Source organism: Cynoglossus semilaevis, chromosome 11 (assembly GCF_000523025.1).
Source record: "Cynoglossus semilaevis isolate Cse_v1.0 chromosome 11, Cse_v1.0, whole genome shotgun sequence".
In the NCBI taxonomy this organism is placed as follows: domain Eukaryota; kingdom Metazoa; phylum Chordata; class Actinopteri; order Pleuronectiformes; family Cynoglossidae; genus Cynoglossus; species Cynoglossus semilaevis.
The window spans coordinates 1,722,378-1,747,166 of NC_024317.1; the positions used below are offsets into that span (position 1 = coordinate 1,722,378).

The 24,789-nt window shown below is 41.7% G+C and overlaps 2 protein-coding genes across 5 annotated transcripts in view; one reads left to right on the forward strand and one right to left on the reverse strand.

Moving 5' to 3' along the window:
* Positions 1 to 15,505, forward strand: part of ca16b (carbonic anhydrase XVI b) — a 46,426-nt gene extending 30,921 nt beyond the window's left edge. Inside the window, exons 11-28 of the mRNA XM_025059852.1 lie at positions 1 to 362; positions 1,991 to 2,129; positions 4,148 to 4,239; positions 5,323 to 5,414; positions 6,234 to 6,330; positions 6,446 to 6,528; positions 7,020 to 7,154; positions 7,263 to 7,397; positions 8,486 to 8,661; positions 8,808 to 8,943; positions 9,884 to 10,030; positions 10,475 to 10,568; positions 10,927 to 11,003; positions 11,191 to 11,319; positions 11,736 to 11,882; positions 11,971 to 12,113; positions 14,155 to 14,290; positions 15,087 to 15,505. Of these exons, the coding sequence (XP_024915620.1) occupies positions 1 to 362; positions 1,991 to 2,129; positions 4,148 to 4,239; positions 5,323 to 5,414; positions 6,234 to 6,330; positions 6,446 to 6,528; positions 7,020 to 7,154; positions 7,263 to 7,397; positions 8,486 to 8,661; positions 8,808 to 8,943; positions 9,884 to 10,030; positions 10,475 to 10,568; positions 10,927 to 11,003; positions 11,191 to 11,319; positions 11,736 to 11,882; positions 11,971 to 12,113; positions 14,155 to 14,290; positions 15,087 to 15,233 (2,467 nt within the window). The 3' untranslated portion in view covers positions 15,234 to 15,505. The remainder of the gene's footprint in view (positions 363 to 1,990; positions 2,130 to 4,147; positions 4,240 to 5,322; positions 5,415 to 6,233; positions 6,331 to 6,445; positions 6,529 to 7,019; positions 7,155 to 7,262; positions 7,398 to 8,485; positions 8,662 to 8,807; positions 8,944 to 9,883; positions 10,031 to 10,474; positions 10,569 to 10,926; positions 11,004 to 11,190; positions 11,320 to 11,735; positions 11,883 to 11,970; positions 12,114 to 14,154; positions 14,291 to 15,086) is intronic.
* Positions 15,506 to 19,743: 4,238 nt separating this feature from the next.
* cadpsb (Ca2+-dependent activator protein for secretion b) overlaps positions 19,744 to 24,789 on the reverse strand; it is an 81,927-nt gene continuing 76,881 nt past the window's right edge. For all 4 annotated transcript variants that reach the window (XM_008319701.2, XM_017036565.1, XM_008319700.2 and 1 more), the window contains 2 exons: positions 20,596 to 20,700; positions 19,744 to 20,518 (listed from right to left, as the gene is read on the reverse strand). In XM_008319701.2, coding sequence (XP_008317923.1) covers positions 20,342 to 20,518; positions 20,596 to 20,700 — 282 coding nt within the window. In that variant the 3' untranslated portion in view covers positions 19,744 to 20,341. The remainder of the gene's footprint in view (positions 20,519 to 20,595; positions 20,701 to 24,789) is intronic.

Genomic DNA, 24,789 nt, shown 5'->3' on the forward strand with positions numbered 1-24,789 from the left:
TGAGACGGAAGGAGAAAAAGACGACGGCGGAGATGAGAAGAAGAAGAAGACCAAGACGGCGCCTGACAACGAGGAGCAGAGGAGCAACAGCTCCGTGGCCGCAGAGCCTTCGGCGCCCACACCTGCGTCCACGGCCAAGGAGAAAGGAGAAGGGAAGCCGACGGTCAAAGGCAGCGCGGCTCCTACAAGTGCTGCTGAGGAGCATTCGGTCGCGGCCGAGAGCAACGCCACCGAAGTGACTACGGTCTCCACCCAGGAGCCCCGTAACGACAGCGCCGAGATGCAGATTCCTCAGAGCTCCACGCAGCCTCCGAAAATGAGCGTAGACGGGAAGAACGACTGGCCGTTCTCCGTCCACACAGGTGAGCACATCTGCTTCTTTAAATTTGACAATTTTCCAGAATTTTGCCAGTTACCCCCCCGCTCCCCCTCCTCCTCCTCCTCCTCCCCCCAAAGTTATAAACAGCGACGTCAGTTGAATGTTTAGCATTTCAAACACAGCCTTGACGCAGCGTTTAACACTGTTACCGTCTGAGTCAAAGACAAAGCTTCAGGCCTGTATGTCAGCACTGAACCCTGGGGGCATAAAGTGAGCGTTGGCCTGAGGGGTTCTGCCCCGAGGAGATCCTGTTAGCATATTATCAAAAAGGTTCTCTCCAAAGGAACATCTTTTTTTCACTGTGACCAAAATGCCTGAACTTCACCAAGAAACTGGTGAAAAGTATTTTTTTTTTTAAGCAAAGGAAATATTTTTTTCGTTCTTTCTCAAATCGAAACAGACAAAATCTCAACTGGTGGTGTGTTGTTGGAATTACAGTTCAGAATTATCTGTTTCTACACACTGTTATTAACAGAAAGGGATTGTCAACAGTTGTTTGAACGGTTATAAATCAAATTTTAAAAAAAAATCCATAATCTGTCATTTAAACCTAGAACTTTCCCATCTGTAATCTCAACGATGATGTGCTGCCCCCTGTGGAATAATACAAGTTACTGCTACTAAAAGTGTGCTGATTTAACAGTGAATTTGGGAATTGTCTAATCAAATCTTACCCAGAGATTCACTGTGTAAAAAGGTAAAAATATTCTTCAAAATGTTTCACCGTTAGACACTTTATTGGTGGAGCATCAATTGAGCCTTAACAACCAATGAAAACCAGGCAAAAGACACATGTTACCAAAGTCTGGCAGAAGAAGGGAGAGGCATTAAACCCAAAGAACACTGTCCTTCATGAAATATGGAAGAAAAATGGAATATAAATGACTGTTGGAATCAGAAGACATTGACCTTTGACCTTGGCTTGGAGGCTTTTGGGAAACACGCCACTAAAACATTGGTTTCCAGCTTTAGCGTGCCCCTCCCTGCACCCTCCCCTCCCCCCAGGACAGACTGGAACACCATAATTTACGGTACTCATTTACGGAGTGTTCATCAAAGCAACGTGTCATTACAAGTGTCATTTAAATCCAATTCTAAAACCACACACTGGTGTTCGGCGACTTCACTTGTGCTCACGCTGCTCCCTGCAGGTCTGATGGCTGCATTACATTAATATTCCCGCGGTGATTCCTGACTCCTGCAGTGTTTTAGTCCCAAATTTAATGTACCTGCAATACTGCTGCCAACCGAGTTTAAAGAAGAAAAAAAAATCCCACGTTGAAAGTGTTTTAGTCCCAAATTTAATGTACCTCCACTACTTCTGCCAACCGACTTTAAACAAAAAAAAAATCCCACGTTGTACCACATACCATAGTTTGAGAACCACTGCTTCATTATTACTCATTTTTTCTCCAAGCTGAACATGTATAAACTGCAGAGTTAGTGAATGATATCTTCGTTCTTCCTGTATCTACACGGACGTCACCGCGTCTCCAAACACCGGGACAGAATGTCCAAGTGCAGATCCATTATTCATGCGCTCAGAGGTTGACAAATGTCCTGACTCTGCATAAAATTATGTTTCTGATTTGTGCATACGTTACGTTCCAGACCCGACCACTTTGTCCGACGTCACCCGGACCCCTCCCCCCGTGGTGGGCAGGATGGTGTGGATAGTGCCCCTGGTGGTGGTGTCTGCTCTGACCCTGCTCTGCCTCATACTGCTGCTGATTGTGATGGTGTACTGGAGGTAAGGCCCTGGTCTTCTTATACCACGGGTGAATTTGATCAGCCAATCACCTGCACTGACTCCACCCACACTTTTGTGGCTGAACTCCGTCTGTGTGCAGACATGTGCTGTTTATTTGTTTCCGTTTCAAGGATGTTTGCTCATTTCCGTCAATCTCAGATCCACCAACATAATCACTTCCCTCTTCGCACGTTGACATCAGACCCATCACTCAAACTGGTGAATGACTGGGGACCAGGGGGCGCTGCAGTGCCAGCAGGGGTCCCAGCTGGGGTTTTTATCCTCTGGGCTAATTTCCAGCCACGCTATTGGAGGCTCAGTAATTACACGAGCTGAGGCGCTGACATATGTGGTCTAATGATTTACAAATAGCACCGTGGACCATTTCCTCCGCTGGTTGCAGGCGTATTTATTGTCTGTAGAGGCTTCCTGCTAGATGTTTTTTTTTTTTTTTTTTTTTGTGACTCGAGGTTAACATTAACACTTTGTTAATGCGTTAACATCATTTCCACATTTAAAAAAAAAAAACAAAACAAACCAAAGATGACGTCAGCGTTCAGTTCTCCTCCTTCTCGCTGTGGTTAACCTGCGTCTCTGTCTTCAGTGGATTTAATTGCTGCAGTAACTGAACATGTGGACGACTCTAAGGCCCGAGGTGTTTGTATGGAAAAAAAAATCACAGATGCACTTTGGAGTCCCTGGTCGTAGTCAGGGGAGCGTTGACGGTGCTAGCTTGTTACCTACACTTCATCTGCACCCACTGGGAGCCATTAGGGCTGGGAGTCCGTGATGCAAACCAGGGGGTTACTCTCCTCCCATGTTAGGTCCACCTCCCCCCTCTCTCTCTGTCTCCCATTCTCTCTCTCTCTCTCTCTGTTTGTCAAAAGCCGTCTCTCCTGTTTGTTACCGTTTCAACTCTTAAAGAATGATGAACATATGCTCCCTCCTCTGCGTCAGGCACAGGTAGGACTTCACTTCTAAAATGACTAAAGCTACTGGATGAAATGCACTCATTAATCTACATTACGGGCGTCAGGGAGGAGGAGGAGGAGGAGGAGGAGGCGGCGGCGTGTAAAGGTTGGAGAGGGTTTTGCAATGTCACAGGGAGGAGGAGGAGGCGGCGTTAAGTAAGAGTAACTGTGGTTTTCATGGGCTTGTTAAAATTCAGGGACTTTTGTGAATGCATCTCTTCTGTTGGAGTTTAAAAAAAGAAAATGTCATTAATGTGGAACGGCATCAGTGGCAGCTGTGATTTATTTAAAAAGATACCGTACCAGTCATGGAGGCATCGTCTGTCACCACATCATGGTTTACTTTATATGTTAATGTTTTATTCTCTTTAAGCTCCAGACAACATCAAACTGTGAGATTTGAATTTTTTTTTTTTTTATAATGTAAACAAGTTCTATGAACCTGGCTACGAACTTTATTTATTTTAAATGTATGAAGTGTAAACTCCAAAACTTTTATCTAATCCAAAAAGTTTGTGTCTGAACTTGAACTTTTTGAGCAGTAACTGTTATAATTAGTTAATAAATATGTATAAAAAGTAAAATTTCATTCAGGTTTGCGTCTAAAAAAAAAAAAAAAGTTCCAGAAAGTAATTAAAGCTTGTGTATGAGCCTGCAGAGATTATCTGTAGAAAATGAATTAGAAATTTTTTTTATTTTTTTTTCCATTTCAGATTAATTTTGTGCCGTATTTCTCTCTAGCTTATTTGCACTTCTGCTAAAATCACTTCACACTTACCCCAGAAGTTCCAAGCTTCACCTGCGCCCGTGATGAGCCGCGTCCCGGCTCCACCGCGGATTTCATTAGCAGTTTTCTTCCTTTCTTTCTTGTTTCTGTTCTGTTTCGCATTTTGATGCGGATCCTGACGGACTGGATCTGAGATACAATGAGATAACCACTTCCTAATGCACTTTACTTCACTCTGGCATTATCTGTGTCGATACTGCGTGCTTTCACTGAGCTGCACCCCCACTGTGCCCCCCCCCCCTCCCTTTGTCCCACTCCAGGAGATTCTTCCAGACGGCCCACTTCTACGTGGAGGAGAGTAACTCTCCGAGGGTGGTGGCCAATGAGAACATTCCAGTCATCCCCATACCAGGTGAGACGTCGGAAAAATTGAAACTTAAGACATTGTTCCAATAAATGATGTCACAGTTTTGAATCCCGACGACGGCCGGTGGTCAGAGCTCCGTGTTGATGATGTTAAAGTATTAAATGAACTTGTTCTTTACTGATGTTGTTGCCCAGACTTTGAATTATATTTTTTCCAATTAGTCAGATTTTCCACAAACACGGTCTGTGTCTCCAGTTTTCTCTGTGTCTCCTCTTCATTTCCATTCGTCTTGAACTCAGTCAGAGCTCAGTCCGTCTCCTCTTATCGGTCCGTTCTTCACACAGACTCACAGCTCAGACATTTTACATTTTACTGTGTGTTTCCGTAGGTAAATACCACAGCTATTTACTCTGCATTAATTCTGCCTTTTTTGTTTGACTTTTTCAACATTCTTTCTCACATTTGTCGTCACCTAGTCCTCTGTTTTGTTTTTTTTTTCTCTTCCCTCCCTGGAAGTTAATCATAATTTAATTGTATAACAGATACTGCATTTTAAATGACCTGCACGTGTTTGGTTTAATTTAAAACGTGTAAATTATGAAAATAATAGGAAAAGGGTTTCAAACTCAGTGTTGCATATTTTAAAAAGATATTTGTGAACCTGATGCTGGAACCCTGAGGTTTTCTGCCGTGCTGTGAGAGACTCGTCTCTCTGTGTGTGTGAGAACATTCAGTCTGCAGTTTTAGTTTGTGTCAGAAGTTTGTCTCAGACTGATGGCTCTCTCAGATACACGTTTATGCTCCAACCGCTCAGGCGAACAGGAGGCTCGACGAGCCCCAGGTGCAGGGGCGGAGTCATCGTACTGGGCAGAACCATCACCACTGACACCTGGGTCCACAGACCCCCCCCCCCTCCATCCTCTCTGTGATGATCACGAGTCATTTCAAAATCCTGTTCATGTTACTATAATATGTCGTAAAATTAGCTTTAATTCAATGGACTAAAAATGTCTTCTTTTTTTTTTTACGATTCTCTTTTTAAGACTGATCAGCTTCGAGACAAAAACGCCTCATTTGTCTCGTTCTCATCCTGATTTTTTTTTTTTTTTTTTTGACTCTTCTCCACAGATGACATGGAGGCCGTTCCAGTGAAGCAGTTTGTCAAACACGTGATGGAGCTGTACAAGAACAACCTGCAAGGTTTTGCCGAGGAGTTTGAGGTGAAACATTAGTCGTCGTCGACCTGGCAAACGCTGACGTTTGAGATTTTTATTTATTTTTTTATTTTTTTGCTTTATTAAGATGTACCAGCAAGTATTTAATTAAGTGCCGTGAAATGCGGTGTGAAACGCTGACGGACTTTCATGTCTGCCTCAGGACAAACTGTAATAACATGTGATGATCCCCTGACTTTAACAGAGAAAATTAAAGTCAGTTTATGACCAAACACGCTTACGGTTAAGGTTACGGTTAATTAGTGAATTGGTAACATTGTAATGAACCAGGTTACCATTCATCCTGTTGGTGGTGGTCATCACTGTGACCGTCGTCTTCAAGTGAGGTTACAAAAATAAATACAGACCCTGGTCCAGGTACGGAGCCCCGCTCCTCTCCTCCTCTTCACCTCTTCTTTCCTCCTCTTCACGTCTAAGTGCTGCATCTGAGCATAAATGAGAGATTATTTTCTGCAAACCTTCGTGTTCAGGGTTTCTAATTTTGAACAGATGGGGAGAGAAAGACGGAGAGAGAAATGAGGACAGACGGGGGTAATTAGAGCTGTCTGTCTGCTGGTTGGCTACATGTGAACAGACTATCTGTGCAGCCAGGTTAAGGAGCGAGGCAAAAGCTCTGCCCCCTCAGAGGATTCCATGTAATTGGGGTCATTTGATGTGAGGCCGGCGTGCGTCTTTTTTTTTTTTTAAACCCACTACAGTGGAAGGCGTCGGCCGTGAAGTAAACACCGGCTCAGTCGCCAAAGGCAATCAAAGCAAAATGTTCTATGTTTGTTTAATGGCATTTATTTTTCATGTGACTTGTAGGAGGTTCAGCGCTGCACTGCAGATCTGAAGATCACGGCAGAACATTCCAATCATCCTGACAACAAGCACAAAAATAGATACATCAACATCGTGGCCTGTAAGTCGACTGCGACGCCTGCCACGATGCCCGCCGCTGCACAATCCAATAAGGTTTTAATGACATACTTTCATGCTTTTGAACATTCTCACTGTCGTGCCGCTGATTTTCCCAGATGACCACAGCCGGGTTAAACTACGCGCACTGGCAGGGAAGGACGCCAAGCATTCAGATTACATCAACGCCAACTATGTGGACGTGAGTGTGGGCAGAGACTCTGCTGATAAATATATTATTTTATGTTTAAATATAAATATTTATGTAAGAAATTCAAGGGTTAAAGTACAAAATAGTGTTCCTCTACATTCTTCCTTTTCGTCTCCGTCTCTTCTGATGTCGTTTGTGACGATCCTGTCGTCAAGGGCGTCATAAACAAAATTAATGAAACCAAACTTTGATTCAGGAAAATCAAATTACTTTTTTAACTTTATTCGATTCATTCCTTTCAGCTGAATTTCCGTCTGTATCTAGTCCTTAAACAAATAGTATTTTTTGGAGCTTTTAAACAATTTTTTTTTGTATTCTGTTTGTTTTTGCCAAATTTAAAATGAGTTTTTTTTTTTTTTTTAAACAATCCCTGTCTTTTATTATCAATATCAGTTCAGATTTCAGCCAATGGTCCGAGCTCTGCCGTATGTTCAGGGACTTGATCTGATATCATTTGCTCCTCTCTGTGTTCCCCGCTGCAGGGCTACAACCGTCCCAGGGCGTACATCGCCGCCCAGGGTCCGCTCAAGTCCACGTTTGAGGATTTCTGGAGGATGGTTTGGGAGCAGAGCACTGGAATCATTGTTATGATCACAAACCTGGTGGAGAAAGGAAGAGTGGGTTCATTTTCCACCAACTAAACATGAAAGTGTCGGCGTTCCTCTTGATGTTCCCGCTCATTAGGGTTCCTCTCTCTCTCTCTCTCTCTCTCTCTCTCTCCACAGAGGAAGTGCGACCAGTACTGGCCGACGGAGAACAGCGAGCAGTACGGGAACGTGGTGGTGACGCCGAAGAGCACCGAGGTGCACGCCTGCTACACCGTGAGGCGCTTCCACATCAGGAACACTAAAGTTAAAAAGGTAACTGGATTCAAAGACCTTTTTATTTCCTGATTTTAATTGTCGTTCTCAGCCTGAAAAACAGCCCCAGGTTTAACACAAATAAAAAAAGTGAAGTCGACTGTTGTTGTTACAACTGTTGGTATTTTTACCAGAAATGTCAGCAAAATGTGGCAAAAAAAAATAACAACATAAACTGTATTATATTCTGTGCTTTTTTTCCCCCTCACACTGAGCTGGGAACAAAACTGCCAAATCTTTAGCTTTTTTATTGTTTTATTTTTATTTATGTTGCTGTTATTTACTTTTCAGTCCAACTTTTTTTACATATTTTTAGTCTTAGTTTGTCATTTGTTTCGTTCTGTTTTTATTGGCGACTGACACTTTACTGTTTATGTTTGATTTCTTTCTTATATTTTATTAAACAAGGTGATTTTTATTTACCTGTTTTTACATCTTTAATCGTGGACATTTTCTCAAGGTTGTGTATCATATCGTATCGCATTGTATTATTATAATTTACACGTCGTTATCAAACTATTTTAGTACGTCCTTTACTGTGATTAATATTAGTTTAAACACTGAAAACAAATGTTTGTGATTTTTTTTTTTTTACTTAAAATGAACCCTCGATTTTAAGGTCAAAAACTTTGAAATCAAGGGTTCTCAACATTTTTTACTCTGTGTACTACTTCTGAAAATATTTGTGCCTCCAAGTACCACTGTTGTTACATACAGTAAAGTACTGACCTGTACTAGTCAACACAGTATTACTGTTAAAGACAGTTCAGTCATAACTGGACAATAATTCAACAGATTTTTGGCCAAAAACACACACTTTTTTTATCCACCACCACTGTTTTACTGAGACGTTAAAATCACTGCAGGGAGCACGAGTACCACCAGTGGTTGGTGTACCACAGTTTGAGAACCTTCAAATAGATTTAAATGTTTTATAACTGGTGTGGATTTTTGTTGGTATTTTGGTGTTTTTATCCCTAAGAGACCGAACGCTCAGGTGTATTATTTATTGTATTTTTCTATACAGTAAATATGACTTTTGTTATTTTGTTAAATTAATTCTCGTGTGTTTGTGATCATGTGTTCAGACCCAGAAGGGGAATCCGAAGGGGAAGCTGAATGAACGGATCATCATCCAGTATCACTACACCCAGTGGCCTGACATGGGAGTCCCAGAGTACACCCTCCCCGTGCTCACCTTCATCGGCCGCTCGTCGGCAGCGGCCCACACCGCAGACATGGGCCCCGTCCTGGTGCACTGCAGGTACAGCCCACAGCTTCTAAATATATTAGGATAGTGACTTAGTGAGAGTGTCAGACTCTCCCACTGCTGACCTGCTTAACAGCTCCCTCTATGGGCCTTTTCATTATGCTCACGCTGTGTGTTTTTTCTTGCTCTCTGCTTTCCAGTGCAGGGGTGGGGCGCACAGGAACATACATTGTCATTGACAGCATGCTGCAACAGATCAAGGACAAAAGCACAGTCAGTGTCCTGGATTTTCTCAAACACATTCGCACACAACGGAACTACTGGGTGCAGACTGAGGTAAAAAAAAAAAAAAATCTCACAACTCATCAACCACCTCATTTAAAAATAAACAAAAAGGTTTTTGTGACTAAAAAAAAAACTTGTTTCAAAGCGGCTGTTTTGAGTTTCTCTGCTCTGAGACTCAGAGAAGAGCTGAAAGGTCACGGTTGAAAATGGAGGCGGGGTTAAAACGGCAGTTCACTTTAAAGCTCTTGGTTTGAGTAAAGGTCACAACTTACACACATTTATCACATTTACCCAACAACAATACTAATGTGGTGATCACCAGGTGAACACACACACACACACACACTGTAGACTAATGGGATTTCTTTGTTGATACAGTGGTTTTAAACGTGTGTTCTTCATTGGCTCAAAGGCTTTTTTTTTTTTTTCTCCTTCTCATGTCCACGAGTGACCGTGAACTGTGAGACGAACCGAATTAAATTCTCCTCATATTATATATTTCCATCCCATAATTCCATTCATCTACGTCATTCTAAAAAAGTCTCGGTAATAGACCGTATAAATTAAAAAGTAAGGACTCCCTTTGACGTGCGCCACACTTCCTCTTAGTTGATTATGAGAATGTGAGGACGGACCTTTTTCTGAACTTCTGTTCTCGTTCGTGCTGCGCTTTGTTGCGTCGAGGCCTTTGAAAAATCACTGTTCTAATTTGAACTTCTCTTACGTTTTTTTTTCTCAAGGAGAGAAAAAAAAATGTGTAAAGACGCTTCACGTCTTTGTCTCCAAACGCTTTGAACAGTTTTATCTTTACATCTTACACTAATGTTACTTTTTATTTGATCCGGGGTTTTTTTTTCTAAAACTCACATGAATGATTTTGCAGATGTCACTCTTTTTTAAACCAAATCCCAACCTGTTAAAATCTGGTCAATCTCTTGACTAATCCAGTCTAATCTTGGTGGTTTGTTGGTTTCCATCTGTGTCCCTGAAGGAGCAGTACGTGTTCATCCACAACGCTCTGATGGAGGCCATCCTGAGCAGAGAGACGGAGGTTCCAGGCTCTCAGCTGCACAGTTACGTCAACAACATCCTCACACACAACTCAACGGGACACTCAAGACTGGAGAAACAGTTCAGGGTAAGAAAAACCTCCACGACGTCACGGATCTGATGGATGTTCACCGTCTGCCGTGATGTCGACTTCACACCAACTGATCTCTGATCAGTTTTATCTTTCTGTCCAACGACTCTGCTCCTAAATACCAAACCCTAAAAAACTGACACACGTGAAGCGTCCGCTCGTTTCAAAAACTGACACACGTGAAGCGTCCGCTTGTTTCAACACCACCAAAGAGAGAGAGAAAAAAAATTATTTGTTCCTCAGAACGCCAGACTCTCCAGAACTGTGCAGATTGATTCTGATATGAAAGGTTCCGTCCTAGTCTGGTGGGAACGACGGTTCTACCTCTTTGTTGAATGTTTGACAATTATTTTCAAGTCCACCATCTGGACTTTATTCCCATTGTGTTCTCCTGACGTCCTGTGGTCTTTTCTCTCTCTCTCTCCCTCTCTCTCTCTCCAGCTTCTGACTCAGTGCAACGCTCGCTTCGTGGAGTGTTTCAGTGCCCACAAAGACTGCAACAAGGAGAAGAACCGCAACTCCTCCGTGGTTCCCTGTGAGTCTCTCCTCTCTCCCACCACACTGTGGGTTTCAGGTCATATTTAACACCTGACACTTTTTGACACTGAAGTCACAAGAACAGGATTTAAAGAAAACACACACACACAGGTGTGGTTTGTACGTTATTTAAGACAAAAGTTCTCGTTCTAAAATTAGAATCCGTTTCCGTAATCCTATAAGTTAATCTTTCCATGCTTTTACTGCCTGACGGTGGAAACGGGGATGGTTGTTGCTATAGCAACAGGGACGACTGGTAATGAAGGTGTGCGTTATCAGGCAGGGCAGTTATATAGAGCTGGGTTTTTTTTTTTTTGATTAAAAGTGTGTATTTCCATCTACCTCCTCCTTTGCAGCGGAGCGAGCGAGGGTCGGACTCACCACTCTGCCTGGAATGAAGGGAACAGATTACATTAATGCCTCCTACATAATGGTACGGTGCCTGGCCTAGTTATCCTGCGCTTACACCGGGAACGCACCGCCGGCTCTGACAGTTCTTTATGAAAAAATTTGGTGGAAAAAAAAAAAAGTCTGTCAGCTGTCGACGTTCGCTGTCATCCATAAATACAGGAAGGAGTCAGATTTTCAGAAAGGTTAACGGCCCCCTTCTGTCCCCTCAGGGTTACTACAGGAGTAATGAGTTTATCATTACCCAGCATCCCCTGCCCCACACCACCACAGACTTCTGGAGGATGATTTGGGACCATAACGCTCAAATAATCGTCATGCTGCCTGACAACCAAGGCCTGGTACGTGAAAAAAAAAAAAATTATTGGTTTTAGACGGTGTTGTGATTTTGTGTTTATTTTGACAGTTGACAAAATAAAAGGTTTAAAAGAAACAAATATTATTCTTATTTCTGTCACACCAGTAACTCTGACACACAGACTCCAGGCCTCTAGGTGGCAGTAATGTACATGAGGTTTGTTTGATCTAATATGTTGATGTAGAAGAAAGTTTCATAATGAAGGAGATAAAAAAACACAGAAAAAAAAATATTTAAATTAAATCAAAACAGTTAATTTTGTAAAACATGGCCACCTGATGTTATAACTACAAAGCCTGTAATAACCATGTCCGACCACTAGGGTTATAGGGTCATATTTTTTCTTCAAATGCAGAGGTGAATGTTGAGGGTTTGACGCCGTGTCGTGTCTGTGTCCAGGCTGAGGATGAGTTTGTTTACTGGCCCAGTCGTGAGGAGGCCATGAACTGCATCTCCTTCACCGTCACCCTCATCAGTAAAGACCGACTGTGCCTCTCCAACGAGGAGCAGATCATCATTCATGACTTCATCCTAGAGGCCACACAGGTAACTGCAGCCACGGAAACAGTCGCTCATTACTCTGTCATCTGTTCATTATATTTAATCATAATTTGTGTGTGTGTGTGTGTGTCAGGATGACTACGTTTTAGAAGTGAGACATTTCCAGTGCCCCAAGTGGCCGAACCCGGACACTCCCCTCAGCAGCACCTTCGAGCTCATTAACGTCATCAAGGAGGAGGCCATCACCCGAGACGGCCCCACCATCGTCCACGATGAGTACGTTCATCTCCACCTCGCTCCTCACTCCGTTCTTAACTCCAGATTTACATAATCCCACATTTTAAAAATTCCGAGACTTAAAGGGTTCGAGTCGAGCTGATAAGAGTCTGATCTTAATATGTGAGCGTTTGTTTTAAAGAAGACGCCACCGAGCAGGAAGTGTTTGAGTTTATTTAAATATGAACCGTAGAAACGACTCGGCTTCAAATGAAGATAAAAATCAAACGGACGACGGTGAGAGTTGGCTCATCGGTTTAAAAAAAAAAAAAAAAAAAAGATACAATATTTCCCATTGGCTTATCTGACATTAATCATATTTGAGAGTCAACTCTTCCTCCTACAGTTTCAGCTTAATCCACCCAAGGGTTGGGGGTGGGGGGGTCAGCGGGGGGGCTGGTCGTGGTCCACGGTAAAGACTATAAACCCACGACTGTGTAGGAATTATTATTCGAACGGAAAGTCTTTTAAATAACGTCTGACCTTTACACAGGGTAATATGGAGCCCCCCGGTGGCCCAGAATATATTTATAAAAATATCCTCTTCATACTGAGTGAACAGGATATTATCTTGAGCAAACAAGAATCACACGGTCCTTCAGACGCCTCCTCTCACACACACACACACACATGCATTAGTACCCTGTGTACTTAAGATTTAAAAAAAAAAAACACACTCTCCCAGGTTCCCGTTCAGGGACCGTGTGGGCCACAGTCGTGGGTCACAGATGAAGACCGTCTGGGCCGCAGTAAATGCCACAAGTTCAGGAGGTAAAATCCTGTACAAATGGGTTAATGTTGCCCCCGGGGGTAAAAGGACAGAGTCCATAAAACTGATGACGGGATCGTGTTCTCTGGGAATGAGGCGGGAAATGAACCCACGCTGGTTGTCAGGTGGACACAGAACTCCTGTTGATTTGATTGGCCGACACTGTAGGACGTGGGTTCAACGTCTGGAGGAAGAAAAGGTCAGAAAATGGATAAAAATGTCAACTTTTTTTTGAGTGAAAAGTTGAATCAATTTCAGAGTCTACTTTGATCTGACCAGGTTGGTTTGATGAACCTGAACCGTCACGTAAATATTCAACTTAACATCAGAGTATGAGTCACACCAGTGCCCCCTAGTGGCTGTCAGTGTAAAAATAACACTCGTGAAATTATATATTTTTATATATATAAGTCTCAAACCCAGACAAAGGATGAAGAAAGTGCGACTTTTTTTTTACTGAAGAATCAAAGAAGGTTCTAATATTCCAAGGACTGATAGTTGTGTTTTTTTTTTATCTGCGGGGACAGAAGTATATTCTAGTACACATACTTATGTACTGGATCAGTACTTGAAGTACCAGCGTAGTAAATCTGCTACTGCAGTTCTGGATCTGTCAACTCTTTGGCGTCCGTCGGCTCCTGCTGTAAACAATTACACCGTGTTTGTTTGTCAGGAGCATGACAGTCTGAGTGACTGTCAGTCTGAGTGACTGACACGGCCGCAGGTCCTACAGCTCATACTTAGTCAAAACGTCGTCGTGCAGAGCTCATACTTAGTCAAAACGTCGTCGTCGTGCGTCCTCCGCCTCTGGTTTCCTCTAACTTTATTCTTCGCCTTTTATTTTATTTATTTTTTAACCATTTCTGACAAGAAGATAAATGTTTGTTTTACTGTGAACTGTGAATATTTTTACTACTATCTTTCTTACTAAAGCTACTTTTCCTACTTCAAGTACTACTACTTTGCCTACTAAGGTACTTTGGGTACTTTTGCTTCTATATTTCTGCTGCACTTCCAGTTTACTACTACTATGACCATAGTACTAGTACTGGTACTAGTACTAGTACTAGTACTCGTAATTTAGTACTAGTACTCCTAATTTAGATACTTAAGCTACTTTAGCTTCTGTATCATTTGCTTCTGGCGCCCTCTAGCTTCAGCGTTCACAACAGCAGTAAACACTGCAGTAAAACTCCGAGTACCGGTGCAGTAACGTGTATATTTCCTGTGTGACACTGTGACAGTAAAGATGAGGGTTGTGGTCTCTCGCAGGTACGGAGCGGTGTCGGCGGGGACGTTCTGCGCCCTCACCACGCTCTCTCAGCAGCTGGAGAACGAGGGCGTGGTGGACATCTACCAGGTGGCCAAGATGATCAATCTGATGAGGCCGGGAGTCTTCACTGATGCAGTGAGTCCAGGTTTTTATCTTCAACATCAGAACGTGGCACTGAAATAGAAATGATGTCACCACTGTTGAAAATAGATACAGGAGCCGCCAACCCCCTAGTGGTGAGCGGGGTTTTTATTAGCTCTGTGCTGCTAGAAAATGAATAACAACTCACAGCTTCTTTTCTTTTTTTTCAGATTGTGAAAATTACTGTATTTAAACAGTTAAAGTTTGTTCCTGTTGTTTTTAGAGGTGTTGTGTTTGTTGAAAACTGAAGACGACTCCAGAGGATTTTCTTTTTCTCTGTTCTGTCAGAGTCGACATCCAGTGTTGACTCTGACAGATAATTAAGCTAATTTTGATTTTTAATCTTTTGACTTAAAGTGTAACTCACTCCTGTTCCAAATTAAGTCAATACAATTTTTTTTTGCTTTAAATTATATATTATAGTCACCAAATATCCAAATTTGCAGTAATGTGTGATAAATTCAGATTTTAAAAAGTACTGACTTTGTTTTATCAGTGACTCTGCTGCTATGATTGGCTCTCAGCTGAAATGTCCCGCCTTCTCGACGTTAAACGTAGCTCTGATTGGCTCTCACCTCCTGTTCACATGAAGTCAGCACTGATTGGACTCGGTCATTGCCTTAGTTTTTTTTTTCCTCTCATTTTATTTGATGACTTTTGCGTTAATGTCTCATTATCGTCATCTTTACTGCCACCTAGTGTCCGACCTTATTTTTCAAACATTATATTTCCACTTTATGAACGCTGTCCCTGTCTGTGTATGTCTGTGTGTGTGTGTGTGTGTGTGCAGGAACAGTACCAGTACCTTTACAAAGCCATGCTGAGCCTGGTCAGTAACAGCGACTGCGGACTGAGCCCGATGCACATGGACACTAACGGAGCTGTCGTGATCGCGGACGAGTCGGACCCTGCGGAGAGCATGGAGTCGCTCGTCTGAGGACACTTTGACGCGGGCACTTAATTTGTAAAAAAAACAAACAAACAAACAAACCCTGAGGACTTTTCTGAGGCCTTTTTTGCCAGACTATTGATTAAATGAATAACCTTATTATTTTTTATACTGATAAAGGTTTTTTGATATTTATGTTTATGTCCTTTATTTCTTGTCTTAAACGTTATCCTGCTGAGCGTTTGCACCTGTTCAAGTTTAGCGTGAGGAAAAAAGGAAAGAAAAAAAGAAAAAAAAAAAAAGCAGCAGCTCTCTCTCCAGTTTGCACTATACTATCAGTGTTACTGCCTAAATCCAGTGAGTTCAGTTCTGGCTACACGACAACAACAACAAACAACAAAACAAACCCGGGATCTTTTTGGACCACAGTCGGACAAACCTGAAGCCTGAAGACCAGGACGTGTGACGGCAGTCGACTCTTCTTCTCAAAAATGTTCTAAAAAAAAAAACTAATGGTGGTATCACAGCTTATCCCAGAATGCATTGTCACTTTGTCACTTGGATCAGACTCACTGCTCGAGGCTCCACTCCACCTGCTCCAGGCTCTGTGTCCCAGGTGAACGGACCCGACAGGCCTGACATTAATGAAACGTCCCCCCGTGTCTCACTGCTGTCTTATCTAATGTCTCTTTTTCTTTGTTGCCACATGTGATGTGAACATTTACTGATCTATAGAGGGACTAATAGTGTCATATTATTTTGTTTATATTGTTTATATACAGTATATATCTATATATATAGATATATACATATATCTATATATATATAGTTTTGGTTTTTTTTTGGTTTTTTTTGCCAATTTGTTGACTCAGTTTAAGCTTCCACAGTTGCAAAAAAAACAATGTACTGCATCATGTCACAGTGGCTGGGATTTGGAAGATTTTCTCATTGATTTAACTGCAAAAATAACGACATCAAAGATAAAAAAAATATATATATTTATATGTTTGTTTTAAAAAGACACTTTTTTCCCCTTAGAATAATTCATCGTCAACCTTTGCCAATGAAGGAGTTAAGGCCGACCTTTGACCTGCACATTGTGTCCCTTTTTTTAATGTAACATTGGTTCGTACGCATATTTATTTGTCTTTATAATAATTTTTTTTTTCTCCCTGAAAATTTTTCTTTTTAATTTAATATTTAATCATTTGTGTTTTGCTTTAAATCAGTGCTGAAAAAAAAAAATCAAATCCCAGTCACCGCCTCTGTGACGTTAAAGTAGAGTGTGCAGTAATTTTCTCCTGTTGTTTATAAATGAACAGCCTGGTTTCAGGCGCTGGTTCATTTGTACGACAGACGAAAAACTTTTACGAAAAAGTAACGATTTAACATAGAAATATAAATGTGACCAGATCTGCTCTCTCTCTCCTTGGAGTCTCTAATCACTATGTGACCAGATCTGCTCTCTCTCTCCTCGGACTCGTGCAGCAGTTCAGGTTCTGCAGCACAAAAACATCACAGCTTCTGAGGGCAATTCTGCATTATTTAAATTGCTTTACTGCCCCCTAGTGGAGATATTTCGTCAAACATTTCCACTTAGGTGCTTCCAAAACAAAATGAAACGTAGCAACAAAAAAAAAACAACCCAGAAAATTCTGTTGCATGTGCCCAACACATTACACCTCTAGTGGCCAAATTTAAAAATGACTAAAAGGAAGTTTTCTTTTGTTTTGTTTTGTTTTTTGTTTAGAAAATTCCTGCATACTTACGACTTTTCAAAGAAAATGTAAACCCTGCTAAGGTGGTTGGGCTACTTTTTTATCGCTAATGTTGTTTTTATTTTAGTGGCTTAATTGCTTTATTTGTGACCAAAGACGTGGTTCCACATTGAGGCATGTGAGTGGTTTTTATGCAGAACTCTGGGTCTGATTATTGGGATCTTAAATCGAAATTGTTGTATTTCCTGGTCTCCAGTGTCAAATGTGTGAATTTAACCAGAGTTTGGCTTCTTTTTTTTTTTTTTTTTTTTGTTTCTGTTCAAGCCTCAGGAACTCACTTTAGTACACGATGCTTCTCCTCACTCCTCACAGCAGACGCAAAGAAGTTTAGATTTAAAACTTTGCTTTTTTTTTTTTTAGTTTTGGCTGAATCCCTTGTCTGACGACGATTACCTGACGACGTGTTTTTAACATTTGTTGTTTAGCTGAGGATAACATCCACTTCTCTGTTCGAGGGGAGTTTACTAAATCCACTGAAAAGTCTCCAACATTTGGAGAAGAGTCCAGATCGCTGACCACTTGGCACAGCTTGATGAGTTTTTCCTTCGCAGCGACTGATTTTTTTTTAATGATTTTTTTCTTCCTTTCTTTCTTTCGTCAGTGCCGGCGTCCTCTGTTTGATGTTTCTGCGCTCATTTAAAATGTAAGTGCTTTGTTGCTTTGAAAAAGTAAATGACTGATTTAACCTAACTTTTGTGACCATAGACAAACATGTATTTTTACATACAATTATTGGATTTGATGAGTGGCCCTGTGACAGCTTGTGCTTTATTCTAATGTTCACTAAAATATCCAAAATGTCTGCGACTGCACCTGGGTGTCAGGTGTCGGAGCTGGTTTTGCTGCACACCCCCGGTCCAGGGAGTGGTATAAACTGACTTGTAACTTAAAAAAAAAAAAAAGATAACTATTATTTCAATGGAGTCAGTTATATAACAGTATTATAGCCTTATATCACTATGATACTGTTATATCATATTATTGTGTCATTGTGTTATTTAATAGTTAAACTGTGTTTCTATACAATAAATAAAGTATGAGTTTGGGAGCACAGCTTTTTTTTTTTTTAATGTTTCACTGGTGAATCACTTATTCATGACACACACACACGGGTGGCACGGTGGCGGTTGTGGTTAACGTTTTTGCCTTACAGCGGTGGTTCCCAGTCTGTTCCTGCAGCTCCTCCTCCTCCACGTCGACGGCGAGTACTTCTCTGAAATTGCAGGTAATTTGCCTTGCAGTACCTCCATGTGCCCATACGGGGTGCTGTGCCCTCACTTTGGAAATCACTGATCAAGGATTTCATGTTCTGGTGTGAATGTGAGTGTGAATGGATGTTTGATAGGTGAACTGTTTCCTGTGTCACCCAGCCCTCGCCCGATGATGACTGCCAGGATTGGTCCAGCCCCCCCCCGCCGGCCCCCCCAACTAACAAACATCAAGTAAGAGTTTTGTGTCTGTTTCTTTAATTCCTGCAGGCAGTGTTCAACTAAACAGGCCAAGTAAGAAAATTGTGAGTAAATTGAAACGAGATAATTTCACTCCATATTTTTTTTATTTGGTGTCAGATAATAGATTAGGTTTCGTATAAAGTAAAGTTCAACAAAATTCGCCACTACGTCGCACGCCACGTTTGATGCGAAGCGTATTTGACCTGTTGTCGACTTTTTGCTCTGACTCAGCCGTTTGACAAGTGTCAAAAAAGTTTTATGCGAAGCGTATTTGACCTGTTGTCGACCCTTTGCTCTGACTCAGCCGTTTTTAAATCAGCAGCAACAGAATCTGGTAATTTTTCATAATAAAACATTTTTGAGTGAAAGTCGTCTCAGGGGGGACATCTGGTGAAAAAACTGCAGTACTACTACGAGGGCAAACGTCATTTGTTGTCTTGCTTGAAGTGATTAAACTATAATTAACAACTCGCTAATGAACTGACGGTGATGTTTATGATAATAATAATTTAACGAGTGTCGCTCAGGTTGGCTGAGTGTTTTTGAAAATGTTGACAGAGACGCAGCGATTCTTCAAAATGTGATACTTTTTTTTTTTGTGCGATTTTCACATTTTGTCTCTTTGACTCCAGTGTTAGAACAAATTGAATGAATTTGACGATCTGATTGGCCGACACCGAACATGCGGGCTGTAAGCAGGACAGAGGATGCACATGTACAGTATTTTTTATTTGGAGGCCACAGCTCTTGCATATTACAACTGTTGGCGTTCATAAGGCAAAAAGCAAGAATGAATCCACCAGCTAATTCACACGAGAGAAAAAAACCAAGAAACAAAAAGCATTTTGGAAGGGTGAGAACCCACGGGGGCATGCAGCGATGGCTCAGAATGCAATGTACAGCATTTTTATATTTATATATATTTATATCATATATACAAAACAACATTGACACCCAAACAAATGCCAGACACCTCATTCTACACAGTCACAGAACAAAGACAGACCAACTTTTTTTATTTTTTTCCTTAATAAAAAAAAACTCTTTTTTTGTTCTTTTCTCTGTAAAAGTGCAACTCAATTAAAATAGAACCAGTTTCAAGGCTTTTTTTGTAATGTTGAAATAAAAATAGAATCTCCCAGGTTATCAAAATGGAGCTGTGAGAATATTGCATCTCTAGAATACCCACTTGTTCTAGTTCAGGGTTCCGGTGGAACCGTGTCTATTAAGTAACTGAGATGAGATCACGTAGCATCGACACATGGTAAAAACGCAGGTCTAGACTTACTGTCGATGTTGAAAACAGTGAGTAAGACGACAGTTTGTTTCTTTTTTTTTTGTTTTTTTTTTCTTCTTCTTCTTCTTTTCCGGTAACAGCCGTAAACAAATACAGAGGTTTATTTTCAGTTTCGAAGCAGTTGGCATTCACTTAAAAACGGACGAGACAAAGGAAAGGGTCCACACACACATTCTTCATCACGACAACGTACCATTAATGAATGTAGAATACGACAAAGAAGCTCCATATAGGTTTGCGTTGGACAGGGACACACCTAATAATCTCACTCAACAGTTTCAAACAAATGGTTCTCCATATTGCTTAGTAACACATAGGAATGGGCCTTAGAAATGAATGGAACAAAGATAGGTGCTATCTTTATCATGACGCAGCTACACTGCCGATCATGGTTACTTTTTTTTTTTTTTCAAACATTTTTATTCTTGATTTTCCTCAGTATAAGTACTATTTTTTTTTTTATAGGTAATAGTTCCTTCATTATCATTTCGAGCTGACAACGAGGTCCTAGAGTGGCTATCTGAGTTTGGTACATGCATCGGTAACCAGGCTAAAGTCAAAAGTTTTAAAGGGGGTTCAGGGTGGAGAGAGAGAGAGAGAGAGAGAGGTTCAAGGGGCCGGCGTGTGAGTCTAGTCGTCCTCCTCGTCCTCCTCGTCGCTGTCCTTCATGGAGATGCCCTGCATGCCTCCTTCCCTCACTGAAGCCGTGGCCTCCTCCAGGGTCAGCCTGTTGCGCACCGTGTCGTACATCTTACTGTTCAGGGTGGAGTCCAGGACGCCCTGCAGGCGGAAGTCCCTGTACTTCTTCTGCAGGAGGACACAGAGGCGTTAGAGGGGAGGGAGGGGGAGGTGGGGGAGGCAGGCGGCGGGGGCAGGGCGTCTACCTTTGTGATCCTGATGAGGATCTTGAGCTGGTAGACGTGGAGCTGCTGTTCCGTCCGTTCGGTGAGCCAGGTCCCCAGCAGGTTCATGGTGGCAGTGTACCATTGCTGAAACACATAAACACAACACTCTCCAGCAAAACACACACTCACACACATCCTCAAGATGTCGGGCTACAAAATATAAATATATATATGTGACATATATGACCCCCTCCGCCCCCCGCCCCAAGACTTTCACATCGTGACATTTCCAAAGTTCCACTCTGACCAGACTGTAGTAGATTTACGTCATGTCTACGATACTCACCTGAGGGAAGGTATTTCAACCTGACAGTAACCTGCTTTGACAGATAGGGGGAGCAGGTGTCCCGGTAGGACGGTGCAGAAGAATTTAGAGAATTTATTTTGGTGGCTCTGCAAATTCCGATTTTTTTTTTCCCCTCCAAATTTTCAAAGTCGGTACAAAGACGATCTGTGATGAAGTCTGTGCTGAGGAATCGTACCGTGGTTGTCTGTGGTCGGTGTTAAAAATGATTTGCCTCCTCCTCTGATTTAATTTAATTTTCACTTTGGTCCACCATTTAAAAAAAAATTGATTCCTGGTTACCGTAGCAACAGAGCAGCTACTTCCTGTTTTGGCTCAGTGTCTCAATAACCTGATTTTTCAGACCTAACGAAGGCCAACGTCACCGACCTCCAACATGGAGTTTAAATATTGATGATGTTAAACATGCTCTGAATTTAGTTAGTAAAAAAACGGACTGTCCGTCTGTGGTGGATTTTAACGTCAACATTTACTTTGTTGTATTTTTTTTTTTTAATTCAGGCTTGTCAGTGGATGTCGTACGTGAAGACAGCGCAGACTAGAGGACATGGGAAGAAGCTGCACTGCTGCACCCAAAATGACCACGTTCGTCTGCATGCATGAACTGAGCAGCGAAGCTGAGGCTTCAACCAACAGGTGGCGCTAAAGCACTGAAGATGAAGAGTGGAGCTCCAACCAAAGGCAAGTGGAGGTTTGTTTTTTTTGTTTGTTTTTTGTTCTTGTTTTCAGGTTTAAAAACCTGGAGCTTGGAAAATTCAGCTAACTGAAGCCTGGGCCACTAAGAAGTTAACTGTCCATTAGATGGCGCCATCTGGGTTATTTAGCTAAAACACACACACTGTTGTACTTGTGCTACATTCACCTGCGTCTGTTTAGACTTTGTAAACAGACTATTAACATTTCTATAGTTAGCTGGACCAGTGAGTCCCAACCTCTGTGCCGTGGCCCACTAGTGTACCGTGAGGGGTCATTAGGGGTCACTTAATTGGTTCCAAAACTGTTTATTTATTGCAAATATTTTTTCTTTGTTCATCAATGTGGGACAGGCAAAGCAATTAAATCCTCTTCCACTAGGTGGCAGCAAATGGTTAAAAAAAGATAATCAGAGCTGATAAAGATCTTTCTGTCTTTCTTCAATTCCTATCAGTGTTGTTTTCAACTAAACTGGATTACATTTTAGTAAATTTGAACTAAAATATTTTATTATTATATTTTGTTAAATATACTTTTTGTGAGATTGTTTTTGAGATGTGTTCCGGGGTTTTTTGTCCTGATGATATAAATGTGCCGTGGCTCAGAAAAGGTTGGGAAACTCTGAGCTAGATCATTATTCGTAGCTAAGGTTAGTACCTAGTTTAAGCTAATCGCTAAGTACGCACACAGAGACGTTCGTCCGTCCTGTGAACTTATGCGTCAAATTTCGCATGAAAGAATTTGTGTCTGGCTGCTGCAACGCATTAGAAGTAGCAGTACCATGTAAAATGTGTGGGGGCAGTCTTGCGCAGTAAAAAAAGAGAGAGAACTACAGAAGAACAACACAAATGTTGGAACCAGGAAGTAAAATCAAAACTGTCCACAAGGAGCAGACATCGTCCCCAAAATGAATGCTGAACTCAACACTGCCCACTAGTGGATGCAGAGGTTAAGAACCATGACTTTAAGGGGGACTAAGTTAGTGTGTTAAGATGATGAAGTTCAGTCTGATCTCTGTTTGATTTCTGTTTGTTGAAAAGAAGGTTTTATAAAAAATTTAAAAATGAAGATTTGATTTTACTTTTATGTCGGATTTGTTTAAATCATTCCTACACAGATTAATTAAGGGTTAATAATCAATTGAGGATGAATAGTTTTTTTCTCCTGTAACTTCTCTCTGCGTCGACTTTCGTCTCCCAGACTTCCTCAGTTCACAGTTACAAGAGAAGAAAACCCGAGTCCTGACGGGAGGCGTTTCCAGAACTCCAATAACAAACATACTTCAACTTCAATCCCGTGAGTAGGCCGGAGCGACGGGAGGTTAACGAGGCCTACGTTAACACAGAGACAGCTTTGTTTTGTGATTTTCATGGGTTTGTTTTTTTCTTTTTTTTTTTCTTTGGATCGTTCTAGTTCTGGGTCAAAGGTCTGGATTCAAGGCCTGGATTCAAGGCCTGGATATGCAGATGCCTGTCCACTTCACATTGGAGTTGAGCGTGCAGTGCATGCAGACCTCGCAAGTGGGTGGAAGGCAGAGTGCGTGCTAAGGAAGATTGCTCTATGTGGGAATGAGGCAGAGCTCAGAGGAGGAAGAGGAGGAGGAAGAGGAGGAGGAAGAGGAGGAGGGTCATGCTAGAAGATGTACACAGGAAGATTATTTGACTCTAAAATCATGCCAACCAACATAATGTGATAAAACAACGCAACACAACACTGGAGATAAGTGCCACTTTTTTTTTCTTCTTTTTTTTTTTGTCAGAGAGGGGAGGCAGGAGTGTTACTCAGAAAAAGGAGGAGATCAAAAGGGTTGAAATAAATGAGTAAAAGAGGAGAGAGTCAGTAGAGCCTGTGCAACACTGAGAAACGCTTCACACGTGCAGATGGACGGACGGACGGATGGATGGAAACGCATGCAGGTGTGAGGGAGGAACAGCGACAGTGTTGAGCTGCGACAGAGCGTTAAATACGCCACACGTTGTTGTGTTTCCAACGTGACACTGCTGAGGATGATGCACTCTGGGGAGCAACATGGAGAACATGGAGAGGACGGATATTTCCACACTGAAAAAAACAAAACAAAAAACAAAACAAAACAAACCAACCAGCACAGGAGTGGGCTGGACGTCCGTGGACAGAAACAGAAACGGAGCCACGACACCACATCACTCCCAAATGTCACCCACGATAAAAAACATTTCCCTCTGGTGCTTTACAGTCCACATGAAAAATGAAATTGTACACAGACGTGTGTGTGTGTGTGTGAGTGTGTATATGTGTGTGTCCCTGGGCACGTAATGTCACAGTGTCACCACCGAGACGCGCTCTAACACACAAAGCCATCGGACGCCTGTAGAGACGCAGGTCTGTACAAATGTGTCTGAGTGACATGAAGCACACACACACACACCAACACACACACACTAACACACACATATCACAACGTAATGTGTTGTTCAGATCACATATGGAGGACACATTAGTGTTAATGTATCCCATTAGGATTATGTTTTGCTAAGACAGTGCTCTCTTCACCCTCCGACTCTGTGGTTCCCGACCGTAATGGCCTGTAATTTACATCGGCTCATTTTTCACAGGGTTCAACGCTCGCTCTTCCCCATTTCACTGCTTAATATTCACTGCTTGATGCAGCTGCTGTGTTGGCGTCAAATAGAGGAGAGAAAAAAAAAAAAAAAAAAGTTAGTCTAACAGTTGGAAAGTTCTCAGTATTTAATGGAGCTGAGGCTGAGACACAGGCTAACGCTAATTTAAACTGCGTCATTTAAGCCGCAATAAATAAGTCAATATAATAATGATGAATGAAAATAAAAAGTAAAAATAAAATAAAATGGCACGCCATCATTTATTTTAAATTTCTGTATAAACTGACAAACAGACTTTAAATAAGTTAGTGCTCCTTTACTTGAAAATATATGGTTCGACTCTTCTATTGATGAAATGTCCTTAACACTAATGAACTTAACTTGATTAATTACAAATCCTCTAACGTTACATCACGACTAACTAACTACTAACTTTTTTTTTTCTTTTTTTTGGTGTAAATTCCTCCTGTGTCTTTCCTCATCTTGGCCACCAGGAGGGTTATTGACCGTTCAGGTTGGGAACCACGAGGGCATGTGACATGTGACATGTCAGCCTTTAAGTTTGACATCAGTGTC